Source organism: Verticillium nonalfalfae (genome assembly GCF_003724135.2).
Source record: "Verticillium nonalfalfae strain VnAa140/NRRL 66861 chromosome Unknown scaffold_67, whole genome shotgun sequence".
In the NCBI taxonomy this organism is placed as follows: Eukaryota; Fungi; Ascomycota; class Sordariomycetes; order Glomerellales; family Plectosphaerellaceae; genus Verticillium; species Verticillium nonalfalfae.
This window is the reverse complement of record NW_021167292.1, coordinates 1-20,841: the sequence shown is the minus strand read 5'-3', so window position 1 is coordinate 20,841 and position 20,841 is coordinate 1. Positions and strand designations below refer to the sequence as shown.

Below are 20,841 nucleotides of genomic sequence, written 5' to 3'. Positions count from 1 at the left end.
ACAGCCAACCTCTTTCTGGGAGGACGAGTATCGGAGAATTGAGCGTCGATCAGCGCACTTGTTCTTCTTTTGTTCTGTCCGAACTTGGATCGCCGAGATGGGAATGTCAGATGGACGATGGAGAAGCGTGGCCAAGAACAGGATTCGGGTGACGATGGACGATGATGGGTGATGGTGGTGAAGGACCCGAGGATTGAGTTCGCCCTACGTCTTTGGCCCCCTAGAGGTACGTGGCAATTCCGATGGCGCCTTGCTTTTCTGCTTTCTGCGGCAGCCAGGCGCTGTAGGCATCCGGGTCGCTGTATTCTGGTGTACATGTACATGTAGCCTACAGCCGGGGGCTTGGGCACCTGGCAAGTCTGGCAAGGTGCCTCCGCCAAGCAAGGGCAGGCAGGGTCGGGGCGATGTTGAAACATGAGGCAGAGCAGCGGCAGGGGCTGGGCTGGGCTGGGACGCTAGGCACCTGGAGCCTGCCTCCCTAGGTAGGTACCTTAGGTACACGTACCTACTCAGTAAGCCAGGCACCTACTGTCTCGACCGTGCAGAGGATACTGTACCTACCTAGGTAGATACCTGGCAACGGCAGCAAGAGACAGACAAACACCAGTCGAGCCAGATCTGCACAGCTGCCGCCCGGTGTACGCCGACCAGCTCCCCGTGGCCGCCGTGCATGCAAGTACCTCACAGCACACGGTACCATGCGCCCAAGGATGGATTTGAATTCAAGCAGACATCATCGCGATCGCCCCTTTCACCGCACAAATCCCTGACATGCTTCTCCACAGCACATGCCAGAGAGGCTGACGACCAGCTGCTGACCAGCATCCAGCATCCAGCGACACAGCAGAGCACAGCAGAGCACAGCAGAGCACAGAATTCGGTGACCAACCCATCTGCATGTCTCTGTCGACGGCTTCTGAAGGTGCGCCCTCACCGCTCCAACAACTTTTTTTTAAAAAAAAAAAAAAAAAAAATCAAGGATGCCTTTTGCTTCTTCTCCTCCATCGCCTCTCTCCACTGAAACCAAGATCCCTGAAGCAGAGACACCCGAACCGAAGCAGCGAGGAGAGGACCCAGGAGAAAGCCCTTGCGTCAACTGCGTCTTGACGTCTTGACACGATGTGAAGATCCCCCGTGCCGTGTTTTGTCTATCGTACCCCATTCTATGCTGCCGTCTCGTCTCGTCATGCCGACAACCCGGGACAGCGCCACCCACCCATGTATTCATTCTCCACGCCTGCCTCCAATCGTGGGGGCTCGTCTATTGTCATCGCGCTCTGTCTACCCTTTCTAAGCGTTAGTGGCTCGCCGCCCACGCCCTGAACCAGTCGAGAGCCTCGGGGTTGGCAACGCTGGCGTTGGTCTGGACAGCCATGCCCGAGAGGATCTGTTTGACTGCCACTTCGATTCTGTGATTGTCAGCATTTGTCTTCGCGAAATCAAAGAGAGAAGATAGGAAACAAAAAAGGGAGAGGAGAGGCAAGCAAGGGGGGCAACGCAGCAGGCACTCACTTCTTCCCGTTGCCCGTCTTGGGAACCCCGCCACCGCACTCCTCCACCACGCCCGGCACATGGCGAGGGCTCAGCTCCGTCCGCACTGTCCTCTGGATGCGGGCCCTGACGTCCTCGTCAAACACCTTGCCCTCCTCCATGACGACAAAGAGACACACCGTCTCGTCCGTGTCCGTCTCGCGCCGGCGGCCGACGCAGACGGCATCGGCGACCTCGCCGGCGAAGAAGCGCGTGAGGACGTTGTAAATCTCGGCGCTGCCGAATCGCACGCCCGCCGGCTTGAGCACGCCGTCCGACCGCCCCAGCATGACGAGGCTGCCGGTCGACGGGTCGGGCACGCGGACGAAATCGCCGTGGTGCCACACGGGGCCCGCAGCGCCGCAGACGTCGGCGAAGCGCTCGAAGTACGCGGCGCGGTACTTGGCGTCGCCGCCGGCGCCGAAAAAGGTCAGCGGCTGCGAGGGGAACGGTCGCACGCAGGCGAGGTCGCCCGGGTTGGCGGCCGGCAGGGGATCGCCGGTGACGGAGTCGAGGGCGCGGATGGCCATGCCGAGACCGGCGCACTGGATCTCGCCCGTGCGCACGGGCAGGAGCGGGGACGGGGCGCCGAAGAGGGAGATGATGTCTGTGCCGCCCGTGATGGAGGCGAGGTTGACGTGAGGCGGGAAGGCTTCGTAGACAAAGTTGAAGGTGCTCGGCGGCAGCGGGCTCGCCGTCGAGTAGATGGCCTCGAGGTGCGAGAGATCGAGAGATGGTTCGTCGCGGACAGGGCGCACCTGGTTGGCCTCGAGCGCTGTGAGGTAGGCGGCCGACGTGCCAAAGTGCGTGACCTTGAGTGCGGAGAGGAGCCGCGGCAGCGAGAGGTAACCGTGTGGCTTGAAGGGGGACCCCGAGTACAGGACGAGGCTGGCGCCGACGGCGAGGGCCGAGATGGACCAGTGCCACATCATCCACGACGTCGTCGTGTAGTAGAGCATGCGCGACGCCGATGTCATGGAGCAGTGCAGGTGGTGCTCCTTCTTGTGCTGGATCAGCGTGCCGAGGGCTGTGTGCACGATAGCCTTGGGCAGGCCGGTCGTGCCGCTGGAGTAGAGGATGTAGAGCGGGTGCGCCGGGGGCAGCTGCTCAAAGATGAGGGCCTTGTCGTCGGACGACGACTGAAGGAAGCGCTCGTACTCGACGACCGTCTTGACATCCTTGGCCTTGAGGTCATCCAAGGCCAAATCACAGCGCACATTGTCAATGACGACGACGAGCTCGAGGCCTTTGTCCTTGAGGGCACCGACGATTTCCGTCGTCTTGCTCGTGCTGCTCCACTCCTTGCCGTTGTAGACGGTGCCGTTGTCGGCAAAGAGGACCTTGGGCGTGATCTGCGCGAGACGGTCGAGCACGGCACTTACACCGTTGTCGGGGCTGATGCCCGTCCAGATGGCACCGACAGAAGCAGCGCTGAGCGAGGCCACGAGCGCTTGAACGTGATTCGAGACATAGCCGGCGACAACGTCGTCCTTGGTCACGCCGTGGGCACGCAGGGCGTTGCTGCAGCGGCGGACAGCATCACGAAGCTCGGCCCACGTCGTCGACACGGGGTTGCCGAGCTCAGTCGTCGTGATGATGGCGACGGCATCAGGGGAGACGTCAACGTTCGCCGGGAAGAGGAGGTTCTCCGCAAAGTTGAGACGCGCACCAGCAAAGAAATCCGGGCGCGGGTACATGGGAGCAGCTTTGGGAAGGACCTGCAGGCGTGTCAGTCAGGGGTACTGTGTGAGGCACACAAGCTATCCTGGGCATAGGGTAGTGGAAGGAGGCCAGCGAGACTACCAACCTCATCGAACGACTTGGAGGCCTTGACACCAGAAAAGTGCCAGACCTCCTCCCACAAGGCAGCCACATTGTCAATGGACCACTGGTAGACGGCAGGATAGTCATTGAGTTGCAGGCCGTACTTTTCGTTGACGCCGCGGGTGAAGGCCCAGAGTGGTGTTGAGGTGGGGTCTGGATGTCTCCAGAGTTCACGCGTGGGTGCCGAGGAGGCCTCGGCTGAAAAATGGCCGTTGACGGCCATGATGGTGACGAGGAAGCGTGCTGTGTTTGCAGGTGATGCACTCGAGCTTGGCGGCCAGTGGCTCTTTCGAAGACGTCGTCGTGATGGGAAATTCTCGGCCTCGAAGGATGGCCCTGCTTGGAGTTCACTGCATCCCCAAAAACCCGAAAAGGGGGGTGAGCAAGAGCGGGATAGGCAGGTCCCTTGGGTTTCCGTTCAGTTGGGCCGTCGCATTCCGCATTCCGAGCCGAGGGGCCAGGGCCATAGCCAAGGCCAGAACCAGAAGATGGGTGATTTGTGTTGGTGATTGTTGGGAGCGAGGTTTCCCCGCCCCCACCACCGACCCGAAGTCCGGGCGACGTGTGGCTTATTTTGTGGCTCATGCAGTGGCTTGCGCCGTATCATGGCAAACCGTGCCTGGGAGGTCATATCGGCCTGGCAGTTCATATCGGCCTGGCACTGGCAGATCATGTCAGCAAATATGCCGCAAGAAAGGCAACCCAACCAAGTTGGAGGCCACCCGGGTTGCGGGCACCACTACTAAGCGTAATGAAGGGGGTGTCTCAGCCCGCTTCCATTCCTGATCCTGCTGCCTCACTCAGCCTCCCCTCCATGCCTCGTACCTCATGCCCCCATGTCCTGCTTTGCCCTGCCATGCCTGCCATGCTTGCCATGCCTGCCATGCCCATGTTGTGCCAGACACGAATGCCTCAAGTGGCGCCCTGTATGGGTGTCTGGCCCAAAGAGGGACGAACAGATGAACAAGAACCTTGATTTGGGAGCAGCAGCAGCAGCAGCATAAGCAGCAGCAATGACCCCGTGATGCTCTCTCGCTACGGCTCGAACGCATATGCCGCACAGTAGTGCTGCAGGGCTTCACGCGCGCAAACGGCAGATTGATGATGCGTTGGCACACACGCCGGTTCTTTTCTTTCGCAGTAGCACCCAGGACGATGATGGCATGATGCCGAGAGTTCGCTCACCATCTGACTGCATGGGGAAGTATGTGGGCTAAATAATAAGCGGACAACGGGAGCTTCCATGGTACATGGTACAGCGCCCGGCCATCCCGGACGCTCTATTCGTACCTACCTGCCAGGTGCTTTAGGTAGCTAGACTGGTGCCGCCAGAAAATGCCCGTCACCTCTTTATTTGCGAACATCCGGCACCAGAGGTAGAGAGAGTATCGTCGGCGCCGAGATGTCCGTTTTGCCGGCCAACGTGTCGCTCCTTGTGGTCATCAGGTTGCGTTCGGCATTGCAGCTCCCTACAGTGCCTACTGCGCGCGGCCTGTCAGGACTGTCGACTCGGTTCGGAGGCGGAGTGCTCAGATCATGGCCCCATCCCGCGACTGCCGTTCACCCCCAACCTACTACCTCCAACATCGCTCATCGCCTCTGTGCATCGCGACCGCCAAGCCGTATCACGCGTGACGGGGTTTGGGACAGGCTGCAGAGACCGAGATTGGGGCGTCGGACGCGCGCGTTGAGTGGTCGGACCGCCGCTGACGGTTCGGATTGCTCGGGATGGGAATGCACTGGATATGCGGCCCCTGTGCATGGGGATGGCCCATGGGACTCTCTTTCAAGGCCCTGTCTTCTCTCCAAGGCCTGTTCTCCAGAGCCCCAAGAGACAATCAGAAACTCGCCGGGGTACTTCAGCAGCCTTTCCCCCCCCCCCGTCCGTCCCCGTCCCCGTCTCCCGTCTCCCGAGCATCCAAGGGGAAAGAAAAAGGCCTGTGCTCGTGAGAGGCCCTGTCGATTTGGCCCATCCCGTAATCACTCATCATCCATCGAGCTCGTCGCAATTCCTCGATCCGCCTTCTCGACCCTCTCTCTCTCTCTCTCTCTCTCACCCTCGCCCTCGCCCTCTTCTCTCCGTCGTCTCCTCCGGCCTCACTGCTCACCATTTCTTCCGACCCCAGTCTCTCCTTCTTCCAGAAATAAATTTCGAGCACGTCAATCCTCTCCTCGAGATCGGTGACGTCGGATCTCCCCCAACGACAACTCCCCCCCCTCATCCGCCGAAGTACCAACTACAACGTACTTGCAGGACTGCACTGCACCTACCTAGTAGCCCAGCTGTCTGCAGGTGGCGAATCTAATCAAACACGGTTCGCATCGAAAAGTCGAAATTTTTGGCAGCTACTTTCCGCCGGCTCTGCGCCCAGTGGCTCCCTCTCGAACCCGAACCCCACCTGCCAATCTGCCCCTGGCTTTTGGCTTTCGGCTGTGACGCCCCAACTGCGTGCCTTCCTGCCCACTCCCCCCCCTTGCCCCCCTCCCCCAAACAGCCCACGGCAAGCACCAGCCTTCTGCACCTGCAACCTGCACCTCCCACCCTCCCGCGGCACAGAGAGAGGCTCAGGCACAGGATCCGGCACAGCCTTCCCACACACACACACACAAGTCGATCACGACAACGACAACGACAACGAGGCGACGCGCAATCCTGCTTGCTACTCGCTTGCCTGGCTGCTCGACCTGACAGTACCGTGTCGTCTCTGCACCTCGACTTGACTTCGTGTGTTCGACGCGCCCTACAATCGATTCTAGCTTTCATTAGCCAAAGACGATAAACTGCATTGCTCAGAGGTCAGTCCTGCCCCCCTTTCTTCTCCCCTCTCACCGGGCGGTGAGATCTCTCGAGCTGTGGCAAACAACCTCTCCCCCCCCCCTGAGATTCAATTCAATCGACTACTGCCTGTCATTGGGACCCGAATCTCCTGGTGGCTCGTCAGTATCTCCCTCATCGAGGTGTCGGCCATTTTCCTTCTTGGTTCCTCAATGCCCCCTTGCATCTCCTTCCCTCGTGGCCACGCCGCCACGCGTCTATTGCTCGTCAAGCACCACAACACTGCAATGATCAGCCTGCTAACAAGCTGCAGTTCACCTTGATAGACGTTCGTTCCCGCGAGCTTATCTACCGCGCGTAATTCCTACCTTGCCGGCCGAAAAGAACAAACCACAGCATGCCCCGAGGAATCAAGCTCCCCTTCACGTCCTCCTCCTCCCCCGCCATGCCTCATACCCAATCCGACAAGGAGAGGCGCCCTTCAAGATCCGGCAACAGGATAGCCAACTTTTTCTCGTCCCCCAAGAACAAGGAACAGTCTGCCCAGCAGGCCCTCCTCGCCATGCAGCAGGGCAACATCACCCCCTCGGCCATGGCTCTGCCGACCATCTCCCTATCGACCGCCTCTGCCGGTGAACCCGACAGCAATCTTGACTCGACCACCCTTTTCTCGCCCCCCTCCGCCGCCGAGTCCGAGAACAAGCGCAGGGCCGACTCGCAGTTCGCGCCCCTGTCCGACCCCAGCCATCTCTACGTGAGCATGCACCACGGCGAGCCCCTCGAGGCGCCCATTGTCGACGACCCTGCCTACTACTTCCTCATCACCACCTACATCAGCTACCTCTTCCTCATCCTCCTCGGCCATATCCGCGACTTCTTCGGCAAGCGCTTCGGCAACAAGAAGCACTATCAGTCCCTGAAGCCCCACAACGGCTACGCCTCCCTGAACGACGACTTTGACAACTTTTACACCCGTCGTCTGAAGCTGCGTCTCGATGACTGCTTCGCCCGCATCACCACCGGCGTTCCCGGCCGCTTCATCTCTCTCCTCGACCGCACCTCGCCTGACTTCAACCGTACCTACCACTACACCGGCACCACCACTGAGACGCTCAACATGAGCTCGTACAACTACCTCGGTTTCGCCCAGTCCGACGGTCCCTGTGCCGACGCCGTCGAGGAGACGGTCAAGCGCTACGGTGTCAGCTTCTGCAGCACGCGTGCTGACGCCGGTACCTCTGACCTGTCCCTGGAGGTCGAACGCGAGATTGCTGCCTTTGTCGGCAAGCCTGATGCTATGGTCTTCTCCATGGGTTTCGTCACCAACGCCAGTTCTTTCCCCGCTCTCGTCTCCAAGGGTTGTCTCATTCTGTCCGATGAGCTCAACCACGCCTCTATCCGCGTCGGTGCGCGTCTGTCCGGCGCTGTCATTGCCGCCTTCAAGCACAACGACATGCACGATCTCGAGAAGAAGCTCCGTGAGGCCATCTCGCAGGGCCAGCCCCGTACCCACCGCCCGTGGAAGAAGATTCTCGTCGTCGTCGAGGGCCTCTACTCCATGGAGGGCACCATGTGCGATCTCCCCGGTATCCTCGAGCTCAAGGACAAGTACAAGTTCTACCTCTTTATCGACGAGGCCCACAGTGTTGGTGCCCTCGGTCCTCGCGGCCGTGGTGTGTGCGACTACTTTGGCGTCGACCCTGCCCGCGTTGACATCCTTATGGGAACCCTGACCAAGTCGTTCGGTGCCAACGGTGGCTACGTCGCCGCGAACAAGAACATCATTGACAAGCTGAGGAGTACCAATGCCGCGACGATGCTCGGTGAAGCCCCGACACCCTCTGTCCTCATGCAAATTCTTTCTTCTCTCAGGATGATCACTGGGGAGCTCTGCCTCGGCCAGGGCGACGAGCGTCTCCAGCGTATCGCTTTCAACTCCCGCTATCTCCGCCTCGGATTGAAGCGTCTCGGCTTCATCGTGTACGGCCACGACGACTCCCCCATCATCCCCATCGCCCTGTACCACCCCGGCAAGATGTCGGCCTTCAGCCACGAGATGCTCAAGCGCAAGATCGCCGTCGTCGTCGTCGGCTACCCCGCCACGCCCCTCATCAGCTCCCGCGCCCGTTTCTGCGTTTCATCCGCCCACAACAAGGACGACATGGACCGCCTGCTGCAAGCTTGCGACGAGGTCGGCGACATTCTGCAGCTCAAGTTCGCCACGGGCATCGCCGGCGGCGCTGAGCCCTTACCTGAGGGCGTAACCCCCGAGGGCGAGAAGGAGTGGCGCCGCGCCAACGGCATCGAGGCCGTCGTCAAACCGCCACGCTGGAATATGAAGGATATTCTCGCGCACGGCGTGCAAGATTCCAAGATGCGCTTGCGCTAGGCTCGCCAGCCCAGACGCAGGCGCGACCTGGTGCGCGGGCGTGTGCGTGTGCGTGTGCGTGTACAATCTGACGACGACGATGGCGGAAGGCGGTGGCGGATTTTGCACGAGATTGTCTGGGCGGTGCTACGGCGTTAAAAGACCATGTTGCTGAAGTTGTGTGAAAAACAAACCCCCGTTTGCAAAGCAAAGATGAGAAGGCACAACGAATGAGAGAAGGGGAGAAGAAACACGCATTTTGAAACTCGGAGTCATGGGAACCAAATGTAATCGGGGAAGGGGGGACTTGCTCCGGCTTACTGGGAGGTACTTGGGTTGGGACGAATCTTCCTCCCCTTCCGTCATGGAGTATCACTGTCGTTTTGATATTGGTCTTTTTTTCTGTCTTCTTTTTTTCCCCTCCTCATTGAAGGATCCCGAATCCTCCTCCTCCCTTGCTCACCCGCTTTGACGGCTGGGTATTCGGTTTCAACTGCCTGGTAGGCTTGTGGGGCCACATGAGCTGGCTTATATAGAATAGCATGAATGTACATACTGAGTGCGCCTCATGTACCCCTTTGTGATGTTCAGGTGATGTCTGAATCAACAAGCTTGGCTTTTCGCAATCCGGTCAGGCAGTGTGCATCCGTCGTTTCCTCGCAGCACAGAATTCATTGCATAGACATTCAAATTTGGTATGTACTCCGATCCAGCCAATCCAACAGATACACCTAGGCTCCGACCCAAATCATCAAGCATCAAAAACATTCATTCTCTTTTTCTCCCTTTTTCTACAGCTTGGTAAAGGGCGTGCCGACCTCGCCGCTCATGTCCACAAGCGTGCTCTTGTTGCGCACCCAGGCCTCGAGACCCTTCTTTCCGTTCTCGACGCCGAGACCGCTCTGCTTCCAGCCGCCTACGGACATTTCGGCGGGCGACTCGCCCCATGTGTTGATCCAGGTGATGCCGGCCTCGAGGCGCGCGACAACATCGTGGCAGAGGTTGATATCCTTGCCGACCACGCCAGCGGCCAAGCCGAGCTCGGTCGTGTTGGCGCGGGTGACAGCCTCGTCGACGGTCGAGTAGTACAGGATGGTCATGACAGGTCCGAAAATCTCCTCGCGCGTAATGAGCATGTCGTCGGTGCAGTCGGTGAAGACAGTGGGGCGGACCCAATAGCCGTTCTTGAGGCCCGCGGGAAGCTCGCTGCTGGGAATGGGGTCGGCGCCACCGGCGAGCAGTGTGGCCTTGTCGTCGTTGATGCCAGCGCGAATGTATGAAAGGACCTTCTCCCGGTGAGGGCCGCTGCTGAGGGGACCAAAGTTCGTGGCAGGGTCGAAGAGATCACCAGCGCGAACATGGGGCATCTTCTCCTTGAGCGAGGCCTCAAATGCGGGCTTCATGGCCTTGGGCACGAAGACACGCGTGCCGTTGGTGCAGACCTGGCCAGAGGAGAAAAAGTTGGCGAGCATGGCGACGTCGGCAGCCTTGGCCGGGTCGGCGTCGGGAAGCACGACAAGAGGTGACTTGCCGCCGAGCTCCATCGTGGCGTACTTCATGCTGCCGGCCGCGGCACCGGCGACCTTCTTGCCGGTGGATACCTGGCCGGTGAAGCTGACCTTTGCAATGGCGGGGTGGGCCGTCAGGGCAGCACCGACCTCGCCGGCACCGTAGACAACGTTGAAGACACCGGGCGGCACGCCCGCCTCAGCGAAGAGAGCGGCGAGAGGCTCGGCGTGCAGAGGCGTAAACTCGGACGGCTTGTAGACGAGACAGTTGCCAGCAGCGAGAGCAGGGGCCGACTTCCATAGAGCAATCTGGATGGGATAGTTCCAAGCTCCAATGGCAGCGCACACGCCGAGGGGCTCCTTGGCCGTGTACACGAGGGCCGAGGGCCTCAAACGGAAGGCCTCGCCTGCAAGACCACCAGCGGCAGCGAGATTGGCATAGAACTCGAGGACGTCGGCGCCTGTGACAACGTCGACAGCCTGCGTCTCGGAGAAGGGCTTGCCCGTGTCGAGCGTCTCGGTGCGGGCGAGTTCATCGTTTCTCGTGCGAAGCAGTGAGACGGCACGTTGCAAGATACGCGAGCGCTCAAGAGGTGGCGTCGCCGCCCATGAGGGGAAAGCGGCTTGTGCGGAACGAATAGCGGCGTCGATGGAGGTCTTGGAGGAGGTGTGCACGTTGCAGACGGGACGAGCGGTGGAGGGATCGATGGAGGGAATGGAGGCGGGGGAATCACTGGCGGGCTGGGGGCGGCCGTTGTAGATGGTATGGCGGTCGGCCTGCTTGGTGATTGTGACCATGGTGGGCGGGCGGTACAGGAAGTCGATGTCTGGCGTGTGGGCTGATGTGTGGAGAGGTGAAGAGGGAAGAATCGCAGGTGAGACGGACAGACAAGGCAATGTATGGCAAGGTAAAGCCGAGGGAGTCGGGTGAAGCTGTCAAGGCGGTGGAGCTGCCGGCCGATCTTGAGATGATGGTTGGGGCCAAGTCGTGGTGTGGTGTTGACGAGAGAGAGAGCTCTTCCTCCGATATCAGATGCCCGAGATGGCTTCGAGTAAGCAGGGGTGCATGTGTCAAACTGGGTCTTGGGGTTCCAGGGTCAGACAGGGTGGACGAAGACAAAGATTGCGTGTGACGCACGACGGTACGGAGGAGCCGAGTTTGTCTTTGGAGATGCAGAAGTGATTGTCAGATGGTGAGCCGAGTTGAGTACTCGATTGCAGCTAGTCGATATCGAAGACGACAAGCACCTGGCGGGCCCCGCTCGGCCATGAGTCGTGCCTGCCGACGCTGCCTTGCTCTGGTGTCTTATTGTTGGCTGCAGCTTCCTGCTCTGGGCTGTGTGGGCTGCACTTGCCCGCCCACGTAAAGGATACGTACCGTTGTTCTTGCTGCTCTTACCTCAAGCTAATGGCGCCACCCTACACGCTACAGACCGCACATACCTCGCTCGTGGAGCTCTCGAGCCTTGGGAGTCTCCCCAGTGGAAAGGCTGGAAACGGGTGCTTGGCAGCAAGCGTTGCAGCCCGTCAGACAAGCAACCAATGGCTGGCAATGGTCAGCACAGCGATGGTTCCAGGTGGAGAGAGAACGAAACTTGGTGTCAGTGCAAGTGCCCAGTCTCTTTGCAGATTTTTTTCCTTCTGCCTGTCATTCGGCAGCCCACATAGCGGAGCAACCACTACGTCACGACATGCAGGGACATTTTTGGTAGCCTCGTAAGATTGTGGGGACCTCCTGCTGTGTGGTGCTCCGCTCCTGCTGCATCGATCTGCTACCTCTGCTCCACTGTCACTTCCTCAATCCCAGTGGCTCCTTAGTACCAAGACCAAGGCACCACCAAGCTCGGGCTTGCCGGCACAGGCTTTCTACAGGCCAAACCCGAAGTCCCGTCCCCTTGATTGACCATGGAAGCCTTCTTGTCGACGGAAACGCCCAGAGAACTGTTCACCATGGTGGCCGTCGATCGCGACCCTTTTCCCGGTGAGGGATGAAATCAGGGTCGTCGACTGACAGCAACAAGAAGAAAAAGAGTCGCCGTCATATCCAGGGTTCCCCGAAATGCCCGGCCCTCTCCCACCCCCGCTCTTTACCCTCAACTCCATGGTCCAAACCACCAAGCATCGAGCAAAACATCATCATCCTTGATTTTCCACAGCGCCGGCCTCTAATCGAGTGCCCGCCCGCGAGTCAAGATCACGAGACTGCGCCGTTTTCGCCGCCCTGTTACGCCCCCGGCCATCTCTCTTTTCACCCGATTGCCCGCGTTGGCGCCATGGCTTTTGTGGGCCATGAGACGGCGAACATGGACCATCATGTCACCCCGCCTTGTTGCTGCTTCGGCATGCCGGTGCTGGTAGCTGGCGGTACTGGCTTCATGCATCGGACGGACAGACACCAGCACCCAGCTAGCTGGCCCCTGGTCTGATCGATCAGTCAATCGGTCTGTCAGCTCGCCTTTGGTGTCGACCACTCATGGACACCGTATTAGATAAAAAGCTGAACATTCCGCCATCATCTCTTTCTTCTCTCCCCCCCCCCCTTCTTCTTGCCCATTGCTCTCACTTCTCCAACTTCTTCTCCTAGCGTCGTCGTCTACCATCTGAGATACCCCCCCCCTCCCCTCTCCATTGACGACTTGACGATCGCCATTGACCACCCTCGCCCCGGCCACCAGCATCTGATCACTGGTCCACGCCAGACACCATCACCATGGCTACCACCGATAACCTTCCCGCAGCCGACGTCAACAAGTACGACTATGTCATTGTTGGCGGTGGTACGGCCGGCTGTGTCATTGCTGCTCGCCTCGCCGAGTATCTCCCTCGCAAGAACATCCTCCTGATCGAGGCCGGTCCCAGCGATTTCACTGACGATCGCGTTCTCGATCTGCGCAAGTGGTTGGGTCTGCTTGGCGGCGAGCTTGATTACGACTACCCCACTACCGAGCAGCCCATGGGTATGTGCTATCCCTTATCTTTCACCCTCACTGCCGCAAGCTAACAGCGGCCCCTCTCTCTCTCACACGCACAGGCAACTCACACATCCGTCACTCCCGCGCTAAGGTGCTCGGTGGCTGCTCTTCTCACAACACCCTAATCTCATTCCGCCCGTTTGAGCATGATCTCGACATCTGGCAGTCGCTCGGTGCCAAGGGTTGGACCTTCCCGGTCTTCATGCGCGTCCTCGACCGCCTCCGCAACACCGTCCAGCCCGTTCACGCCCGCCATCGCAACCAGCTGTGCAAGGATTGGGTCCTCGCCTGCTCCTCTGCTCTCAACGTCCCCGTCATTCCCGACTTCAACCGTCACATCAAGGACACCGGTTCGCTGACCGAGGGTGTTGGTTTCTTCTCCGTCTCCTACAACCCCGACAATGGCCAGCGCTCCTCGGCCTCGGTGGCGTACATTCACCCCATCCTCCGCGGCGAGGAGAAGCGTCCCAACCTGACTGTCCTGACGAACGCTTGGGTCTCGCGCATCAACGTCAAGGATGACGCCGTGACTGGTATCAACCTGACTCTCAAGGACGGTACCAGCCACACCGTCAACGCCAAGGCCGAGACCATCCTCTGCGCCGGTGCCGTTGACACACCGCGTCTTATGCTGCACTCTGGTCTCGGTCCTGCTCAGCAACTCCGCGATCTCGGTATTGAGGTGGTGCGTGACATCCCCGGCGTTGGCGAGAACCTTCAGGATCACCCTGAGAGCATCATTCTCTGGGAGCTCAACAAGAAGGTGCCTGAAAACCAGACTACCATGGACTCCGACGCCGGCATCTTCCTGCGCCGTGAGGCTCCCAACGCTGGTGCCACTCAGAGCGCCGCCAACCCCCAAGGTCTCGCCGAAGGCCAGATTGCCGACGTCATGATGCACTGCTACCAGATCCCCTTCACTCTGAACACCGGCCGTCTCGGTTACCCCGAGATGAAGGACGGTTACACGTTCTGCATGACCCCTAACATTCCTCGTCCCCGCTCGCGTGGTCGCATCTACCTGACCTCCGCCGACCCCAAGGTCAAGCCCGCGCTTGACTTCCGCTACTTCACCGACCCCGAGGGCTACGATGCCGCCACTCTCGTCTACGGCATGCGCGCTGCCCGCAAGGTTGCCGAGCAGGCTCCCTTCAAGGACTGGATCGCCAAGGAGGTTGCTCCCGGCCCTGATATTCAGACCGACGAGGCCCTGTCCGAGTACGCCCGCCGCGCCGCCCACACCGTCTACCACCCGTGCGGCACCACCAAGATGGGTGACGTTCACAAGGACGGCATGGCTGTCGTTGACGAGCATCTCAAGCTCCGTGGTCTGCGCGGCGTGCGTATCGCCGACGCTGGTGTCTTCCCCACCATTCCCTCCATCAACCCCATGTTGACGGTGCTTGGTGTCGGTGAGCGCTGCGCCGAGCTGATCCTCGAGGAGGCTGAGGCTCTGAACGCTGAGAAGGCTCAGGCCAGGCTGTAAGTGACGTTGGTCAATGTCTGCGTTATTTTTGTACAAACAGAACAAATTGGACAATCGGGTGTAAGGAGGAAAACAGACATGGCCGGGCTGTATTGCCGGGTTATCTGTCTCGCGGTGAGGGTCAGGCCTGCCGCGCCCTTGACTACTTAGGGGGTTGGCGGCCCGCTTTGTGGGGTTTGCCGCCGCACACGGGAGCCGCATGGGGCGGTCGGTGCGACGCGAGCGCGAATTGATCGAGGCTCGCTGCCTGTGAGGGCAAAGATTATACCATGTTGTAAATATCAGGGAAAGCAAAGCGTATATTTTTTTTTTTGATATGAATCACGTCACATCAGTCCTGGGGCTGCACAGCCGAGTGAGGACAAGCAGTGTGACAATCAGGCCAGCAGCCGGAGCGAAAGCAAGGCGGCACAACGGACATTATCGTTCCGGGTATGCAGAATACATCGGGAAGGCGCACACGAGTCTGTCCACGGTTATTTCTTCCTTTTATGCAAGGCATGGGCCCTCGTCCCTTGTCGTGCTGACGTTGCATATCATCGTCGACAGATCTTCAAACTCCCAAACCGCAGGTGCCGGAGTTTTATGGCGGAGCCGGGGTAGAGATGCATACTGGTGTATGATACGGCAGGGTCGATTTCACGTCGTCGGACCCCCGAAAGGAACATTCTTCTGTCGTCTCAACGAGGCGTTCTGGAAAAAATTTGGCTGGTCCCCGTGGCGGAAGGGAGTAGAGGGTCTAATCCAGGTCTGACGACGAAATCCCTGCCCATTGTGAGAGGGTGAGCTCACAGCTCAAGATGGCATGCAGTTGTGTCAGACTGCCAGTACGGCGATTCGCGTCGAAGGGGGAAAAAAACGCTCTCTGCCGAAAAAAGCCGCTGCTGCGGCATGAGTGGGGTGCGGGGCGCTGCGCTGCGGGTCCCCGGTGTTTGGCTTCCGGGCGAGTCGGGTTCGGAGGAATGTTTTTGTTCTTTGCTTCTTCATTTGCCTTGGTTCGAGACCCGGGTGTTTGGGATTGAGGCACACATGCGCTACAATATGTGCGGCACGCGGTACGGGATATCTTCACTGGAGGGGGAGGGGGGCCTGTTCGCACACTCTGCGTTGGGGAGGCGGCAAAGAGGCTATGCAATACAGAGTAGGATGCAGTGATTTCTAGCCTTTGCGCAAACGGAGGCGATGGGGGAAAGCACGAGGTCACATGGAGGGTGGGCGTGGCACAGCGTTTAGGAAGTGGAATTTTTGAGATGAACCTTTTTCGAGACAGGAGCAGGGCGGGTTTGGCGTGGCGTTTCGGCGTGCGAATGGGTTGGCTTAAAGGTGGACAGGAACAAGATGAAGAAAGAACAAGAAGCAGAGACACGCTCTCTTGCGACGGGAGGGGGAAGAGGGAGGGGGGAGGCCGCAAGCCTGTGGGTGTGGTTGTTTCGGATCATCTGAACGGCGCAGGAGGGATCATGGTGCGGCAGAGCAGACCTTGGAGGAATTTTGGGGTGGCTAGATGGAGGGAGGGGGATGGAGACCAAGTCGTCACTCTCCTGTCTGTTCCTCTCCCCTCGCCCTCGGCTCTCGTGAACTTGAGATCCCAGGGCAGAGTGGTCTGGTGGGCGGGTATCAGCTGCATTCCAGCGGGATACTGAAACCCCTTACAAAGCTGCGGGCTCTCTCGTTGTGCCTCTCTCGTGCCTGGTCTCTCGGTCTGTCCCGACGGCCACAGAGGCTACGATGATGCTGCCATGTTTCATGAGGTTGGGTCCGGCGGTAAACGACTCCGGAGAATGAAAGCCGCTCAATTCATGTGTGACGACGGCGGGATGTGTAGTCTGGGCAAGCTCGAAAGATTTGTTTTCTTCCTTCTTCCTTGTTTTCATATCATCGTGGATCAGTTGGTGAACGCTCTCGGCACTTGATGTCGATCGAGGCAAGTGCATGAATGCATGACGACTGGATGAGCGTGGACTAGGATAACATTCAAGGAGGGGAATGTTCCGTTTGGTGGAGGAGCTGCCAATGAGGTGGTCATCGTCAGGATCATAGCTTGGTTTTCGAGGTATGTTCCCTGAAGATGTGGTTGATGAGTGCTTGGAGAGACCTTGTCGGCTTGGGGTGGGGGATGAGAGGGGGAAAGGTCTGGCCCGTCGATCATGCCGTCGGGAGCTTGGAAGGAGGCTCTCTCTCTCTCTCGTTCTCTCTCCCTCTTGTTAGGGGTGTGGATTGGTGATGCGAAGTAGACCTGGGATGCCAAGCGTATCGAGGTGAACTCAGGGGTCAGCATGAGACTGGTGTGGTTGCCAACACCGAGGCAGGTACCTCCTGACGTAGGTAGGTGTACCTCCTAACGTACCCAGGTTCTACTTGGAAGATACCCGTGACAGTCCCTGTAAACGAACGCAGGCCTGTCAAGCCTGAAAGTACCCAGGTTGTGCACCTGCCAGACAGGTCTCTCGAGGGCCACGAGGGGAGACCAATCAATCTCTTCAAGATTAATTGAGGAACCGATAGCCAGGAGAAGGGAAAGAGGCGAGTCCATCGAGGCTTGGCATGTCAGGGGGGCAGGGGAGCCTGTCGCTGCAACGCTAGAAGGCTTCTGGCCGCTGTAGCGCGGGCTGTCTGCTGGAGAAGGGCAAAGTCCGCTGTGTGCTTAGGGGGGTCCAGTGGTGTCGATCTCGCCCCTGTGATCGAGCAGCCAGCAGTCTCCTAGGGGCCCCTAGGTCCCTTGAGTCCCTGGGCAGGTCAAAATGGCATGCAGAGCTGGCCCGTGCCCTCGCCTGTCGGACGCACGGGGCACGGCGCCTCATTCCGTCTGAGATCCACTCGCCTCCCACCGCGCCATACTCACCTGTCACTGGCTCTTTGGTGCATCCCATGCTCCTGCCACTGCGGTCGCCGGCCCTGCCTGCTTCGTTCTCAGGCTCAGGCTCCGGCTCAGGCTCAGGCAGGCACGCTCACCTCAGGCAGGCAGAGGCAGGTTCACCTCAGGCTGGGGCTTCGCCTCCACTCCACTCCACGGATGGACCAGTGGTCCACACGTCCAAGACTCCACGTCCCTCCATCGAGCCTGATCCCGAGAAACACCTCGCAAGGACCAGACTGCTGCACACCTCTTGACCACAACTCGACCGACATCTCACACCCCTCTCCACAGACAACTCGGTTCAATTGAGCTCGCTCCCCTGAGGCATCGCATTTCCATCGACAATTTTCCACCTGCCAACCACCTCGCACCATCCCCGGATCCGATGCCGTCTCTCCCCCGCCGTCCGTCGCTCTCCTGATCTTCTCCTCCACCACGGATCCCTCCACCACGCCCCCCCCCCCCCCCTTCCGCTCTCTCCCCCCAACCACCCAAACCGCCCAAACCACCAACCCAACAGCGCGTCTCGTCTCGCCGCACATTGACGATCGCTGTCTAACCGACCTGTCCCGATCACAACCGCTGGCCCGACCATCTCGCGCTGAAGAAGCGCTCCGCCGACGACGAGGACGACGACGTCGAGCAACTGTCTCGACCTCCGTCCCCGCCCCCTCCCCATCAACCTATACCAGAGCCACCCGCAAGTTCCCCCGTCACCAACCGCCACCGTGGCGACTCTCAGCGCGACCAGCTACCGGAGCAAAATGAATTTTGACTCCGGCACTGCCTATGCCGAGTCGGACGCCGACGACGAGTACGAGCGCAGCGTCGCCGCCAGCTCGCCCGTCCTGGCCACCGACAGCGAGACCTCGCCCATTGACTCAGAGCTGCCCTCCTCCAACGAACACACGCCCACCACCTACGGCCACCGCAGCAGCGCCGACCGTCTGCCCGAAACTATCATCTCGGAATGGACCGCTGACGAGTGCGCCGACTTTATCGGCACCATTGGCCTGCCGCAATATGCTGATCACTTTTTGGGTGCGTCTCATGAAGGCCAAGGCGAATGCCAGCAACCTCGCAGTGGATGTACTGACGCCGTGTGGGACAGATAACGAAATCGTCGGCGAGGCGCTCGTCGCCCTCCTCCACGACGACCTCAAGTCTATGGGCATCACCAGCGTCGGACACCGCCTGACTATCCTGAAGAACGTCTACGATGTGAAGAGAGCGCAGGATGTGCCCACAGAGAGCGATCACTACGTGCCCCTATGTAAGTTGTTGTCCTGGCTGCTCTTGCCCTTTCGCCCGACGAGGCGTGATGGCTTTTACTAACGAGTCTTCTGGCCAGCCGCCGACGCCGAGGCCCAGTACGCCACGGCCACCCTCAAAGACATCAAGCACCTTGTCGAGCAGCTGCGACTACGAGACGAACGCGTCAGCATGGTCGAGCAGGACCTGCGGCGCCTAAGCGAAGATTTTCGGCGGTTACGCGAGGACATGCTGCCGGCGCTACGCATGGCCAAGGACACCTCGCAACCCCTGCCCAATGTCAGCAATAACCCCACACCAACCTACGGCTACGAGACGACCATTTCACCACCAGCGCCGACGCCATCATCGGCACAGTCCAACGCTGGCCTCATGCGGCAATACTCGACCAAGAAGATCATGCTCGGCACCCTGCCGCCCAAGAACCCCTCGCCCTCCCCCCTACAGACGCAACACGAACGCTCCATAGCCGAGCAGACGCTAGACCCGTCCCCTGCCGTCGAGAGGGCGCTGCTCTCCTCCTCCCACCTCTCCGCCATGAACGGCTCCGGTCCCAACGCCACGTCGCCGATATACCACAACTCGCCCAACATGCCCTCGCCAACGTCACCACCCGTCATGGGCGGCACGACCCTGGGCTCCCGCTCCTACCGTTCGGAAGCCCCGACACCCTCATCCCGCACCACCTTTTCCGAAAGCGACTACGGCCACAAGGGCCGCGAGCAGCCCGTGTCCGTACCGCGGCGTGGGCCGACCCCGGCCCCGGACACGCCAAGCACGAGTAATGCCTCGGTCGAGATCTTCAAATCTTTCCGCGTCAGCATGGACGATCCCTGCTACAAGGTCCTGCCCGCCGCTCTGAAAAAGTACCAGATCAACGCACCATGGGACCAGTACGCGCTCTACATTGTCTACGGCGACCAGGAACGATGCCTCGCCCTCGACGAGAAACCCCTAATCCTCTTCAAGCAGCTCGATAAGGAGGGCAAAAAGCCCATGTTCATGCTGCGCAAGACAAACAACGCACAAGCTGACGGCGACCAACCTGGGAGTGCAGGCCTCGGCACAGGGTCGTCAAGGGGCGGTACGCCGTATGATCCTCCAGGAGGCATCATTTAAGCGTCCTGGGACCTAGCCAGCAGTTCACGTGCCGGAAGATGAACGTACCGGACAATGTCACTATTGTTCACCTGGGAATCGCATGCCATAGCCTCGGCCGACGAAAGCGGGCGAGGCGGTCGTTGGCGACAGGAGGGCTGGACTCGGTGAGGGGAACATCTTTGTGGCAGTTGCGCAAAGGGGGCTTCTTATTCCACGGCTTGGAAAGGGCTCTTCTTTGGTTCTGTGCTTGCCTGCTCCTAGCAGGATATCCATCCGCGTGGCTCACTGTCCGGTACGATCTAGAGAGTATAGACGGATGGGGGACTGACAGCCTGCATATATCTTATCCCAATGAAAGGGGAAAGGGCTCTCTTGTTTTGGCCGTCTCAATGGAAGGAGGAGCTACCGATTTGGAGGTGCCTTGGATGTATGCGCGCCACGTGGACAAGTCGAAGCATGTACGGTTTGAAGGGCGCCCGGAGGGATGAGACCATTCCGTTTTTTTTTTACCCATATTTATTCTTCTGGTTCTTGGGATGACGATTTATTCACCTCCATTACCGCAACCCATTTTCACTGTTGAATTTGAATGCCCGTCGTCATGGTGCCATTTTTAGGCATTGCCTGTGAAGACGAGCGCTTCCATTTGAGGTGCTTGACTCGTGGGCTGGTCACCGAAGCTGCGTGTCCAAATGACGATTACTGTCGTGTATGTACATATGGTAGTTGGGTATGTGGCCCTGCAATGGGACGGTAGCATCGGTCACGGTGCGGGACGAAGCCCGAACTGTCAAAAGCCCGGCCCCTGATTCTCCAACACGAGGAGGCAGCGCCGAGGCCCTCCCCCCCCCCTTCACTACCCCCTCTGATGTGATGGAATGCGATGCGAATCCCGTCAAGCCACCAACAGGTACAGACACGGAAGGTTTTTTCCTCGTCAACGTCGAACATACGACACCCTCGGACCGCCTCTCATCCTTGGGGAACCCTGGGAAGAAAGCGAGGCTCGCCCCCACACACCACCACATTTCCTCTATCTAGCTTGTGTTCTTCTCGCCCTCTCGCGCGCTCTCGCTCGAGTCGTTCCCGCCAAACCGACGTGCCGCGTCTCCCGTGTCCCCGTACATACACCAACCCACCGCCCAAC

General features: G+C 59.4%; 5 protein-coding genes across 5 annotated transcripts; 3 read left to right on the top strand and 2 right to left on the bottom strand.

Moving 5' to 3' along the window:
• Positions 1–1,297: 1,297 nt before the first annotated feature.
• Positions 1,298–3,577, bottom strand: D7B24_007892 (uncharacterized protein; the record flags this gene model as incomplete). Its single annotated transcript, XM_028641995.1, has 3 exons — positions 1,298–1,409; positions 1,513–3,248; positions 3,338–3,577. The coding sequence occupies 3 exons, from the start codon at positions 3,575–3,577 to the stop codon at positions 1,298–1,300; spliced, it is 2,088 nt and encodes a 695-aa protein (XP_028494054.1).
• A 2,950-nt stretch (positions 3,578–6,527) lies between these two features.
• Positions 6,528–8,519, top strand: LCB2 (serine palmitoyltransferase component; the record flags this gene model as incomplete). The annotated part of the gene is made up of 1 exon (XM_028641994.1): positions 6,528–8,519. The coding sequence occupies one exon, from the start codon at positions 6,528–6,530 to the stop codon at positions 8,517–8,519; it is 1,992 nt and encodes a 663-aa protein (XP_028494053.1).
• Positions 8,520–9,289: 770 nt separating this feature from the next.
• ALDH9A1 (4-trimethylaminobutyraldehyde dehydrogenase) lies at positions 9,290–10,804 on the bottom strand (the record flags this gene model as incomplete). Its single annotated transcript, XM_028641993.1, has 1 exon — positions 9,290–10,804. The coding sequence occupies one exon, from the start codon at positions 10,802–10,804 to the stop codon at positions 9,290–9,292; it is 1,515 nt and encodes a 504-aa protein (XP_028494052.1).
• A 1,912-nt stretch (positions 10,805–12,716) lies between these two features.
• On the top strand, positions 12,717–14,464 carry D7B24_007889 (uncharacterized protein; the record flags this gene model as incomplete). Its single annotated transcript, XM_028641992.1, has 2 exons — positions 12,717–12,963; positions 13,038–14,464. The coding sequence occupies 2 exons, from the start codon at positions 12,717–12,719 to the stop codon at positions 14,462–14,464; spliced, it is 1,674 nt and encodes a 557-aa protein (XP_028494051.1).
• Positions 14,465–18,085: 3,621 nt separating this feature from the next.
• Positions 18,086–19,712, top strand: STE50 (the record flags this gene model as incomplete). Its single annotated transcript, XM_028641991.1, has 3 exons — positions 18,086–18,362; positions 18,433–18,594; positions 18,673–19,712. The coding sequence occupies 3 exons, from the start codon at positions 18,086–18,088 to the stop codon at positions 19,710–19,712; spliced, it is 1,479 nt and encodes a 492-aa protein (XP_028494050.1).
• Positions 19,713–20,841: the final 1,129 nt, after the last annotated feature.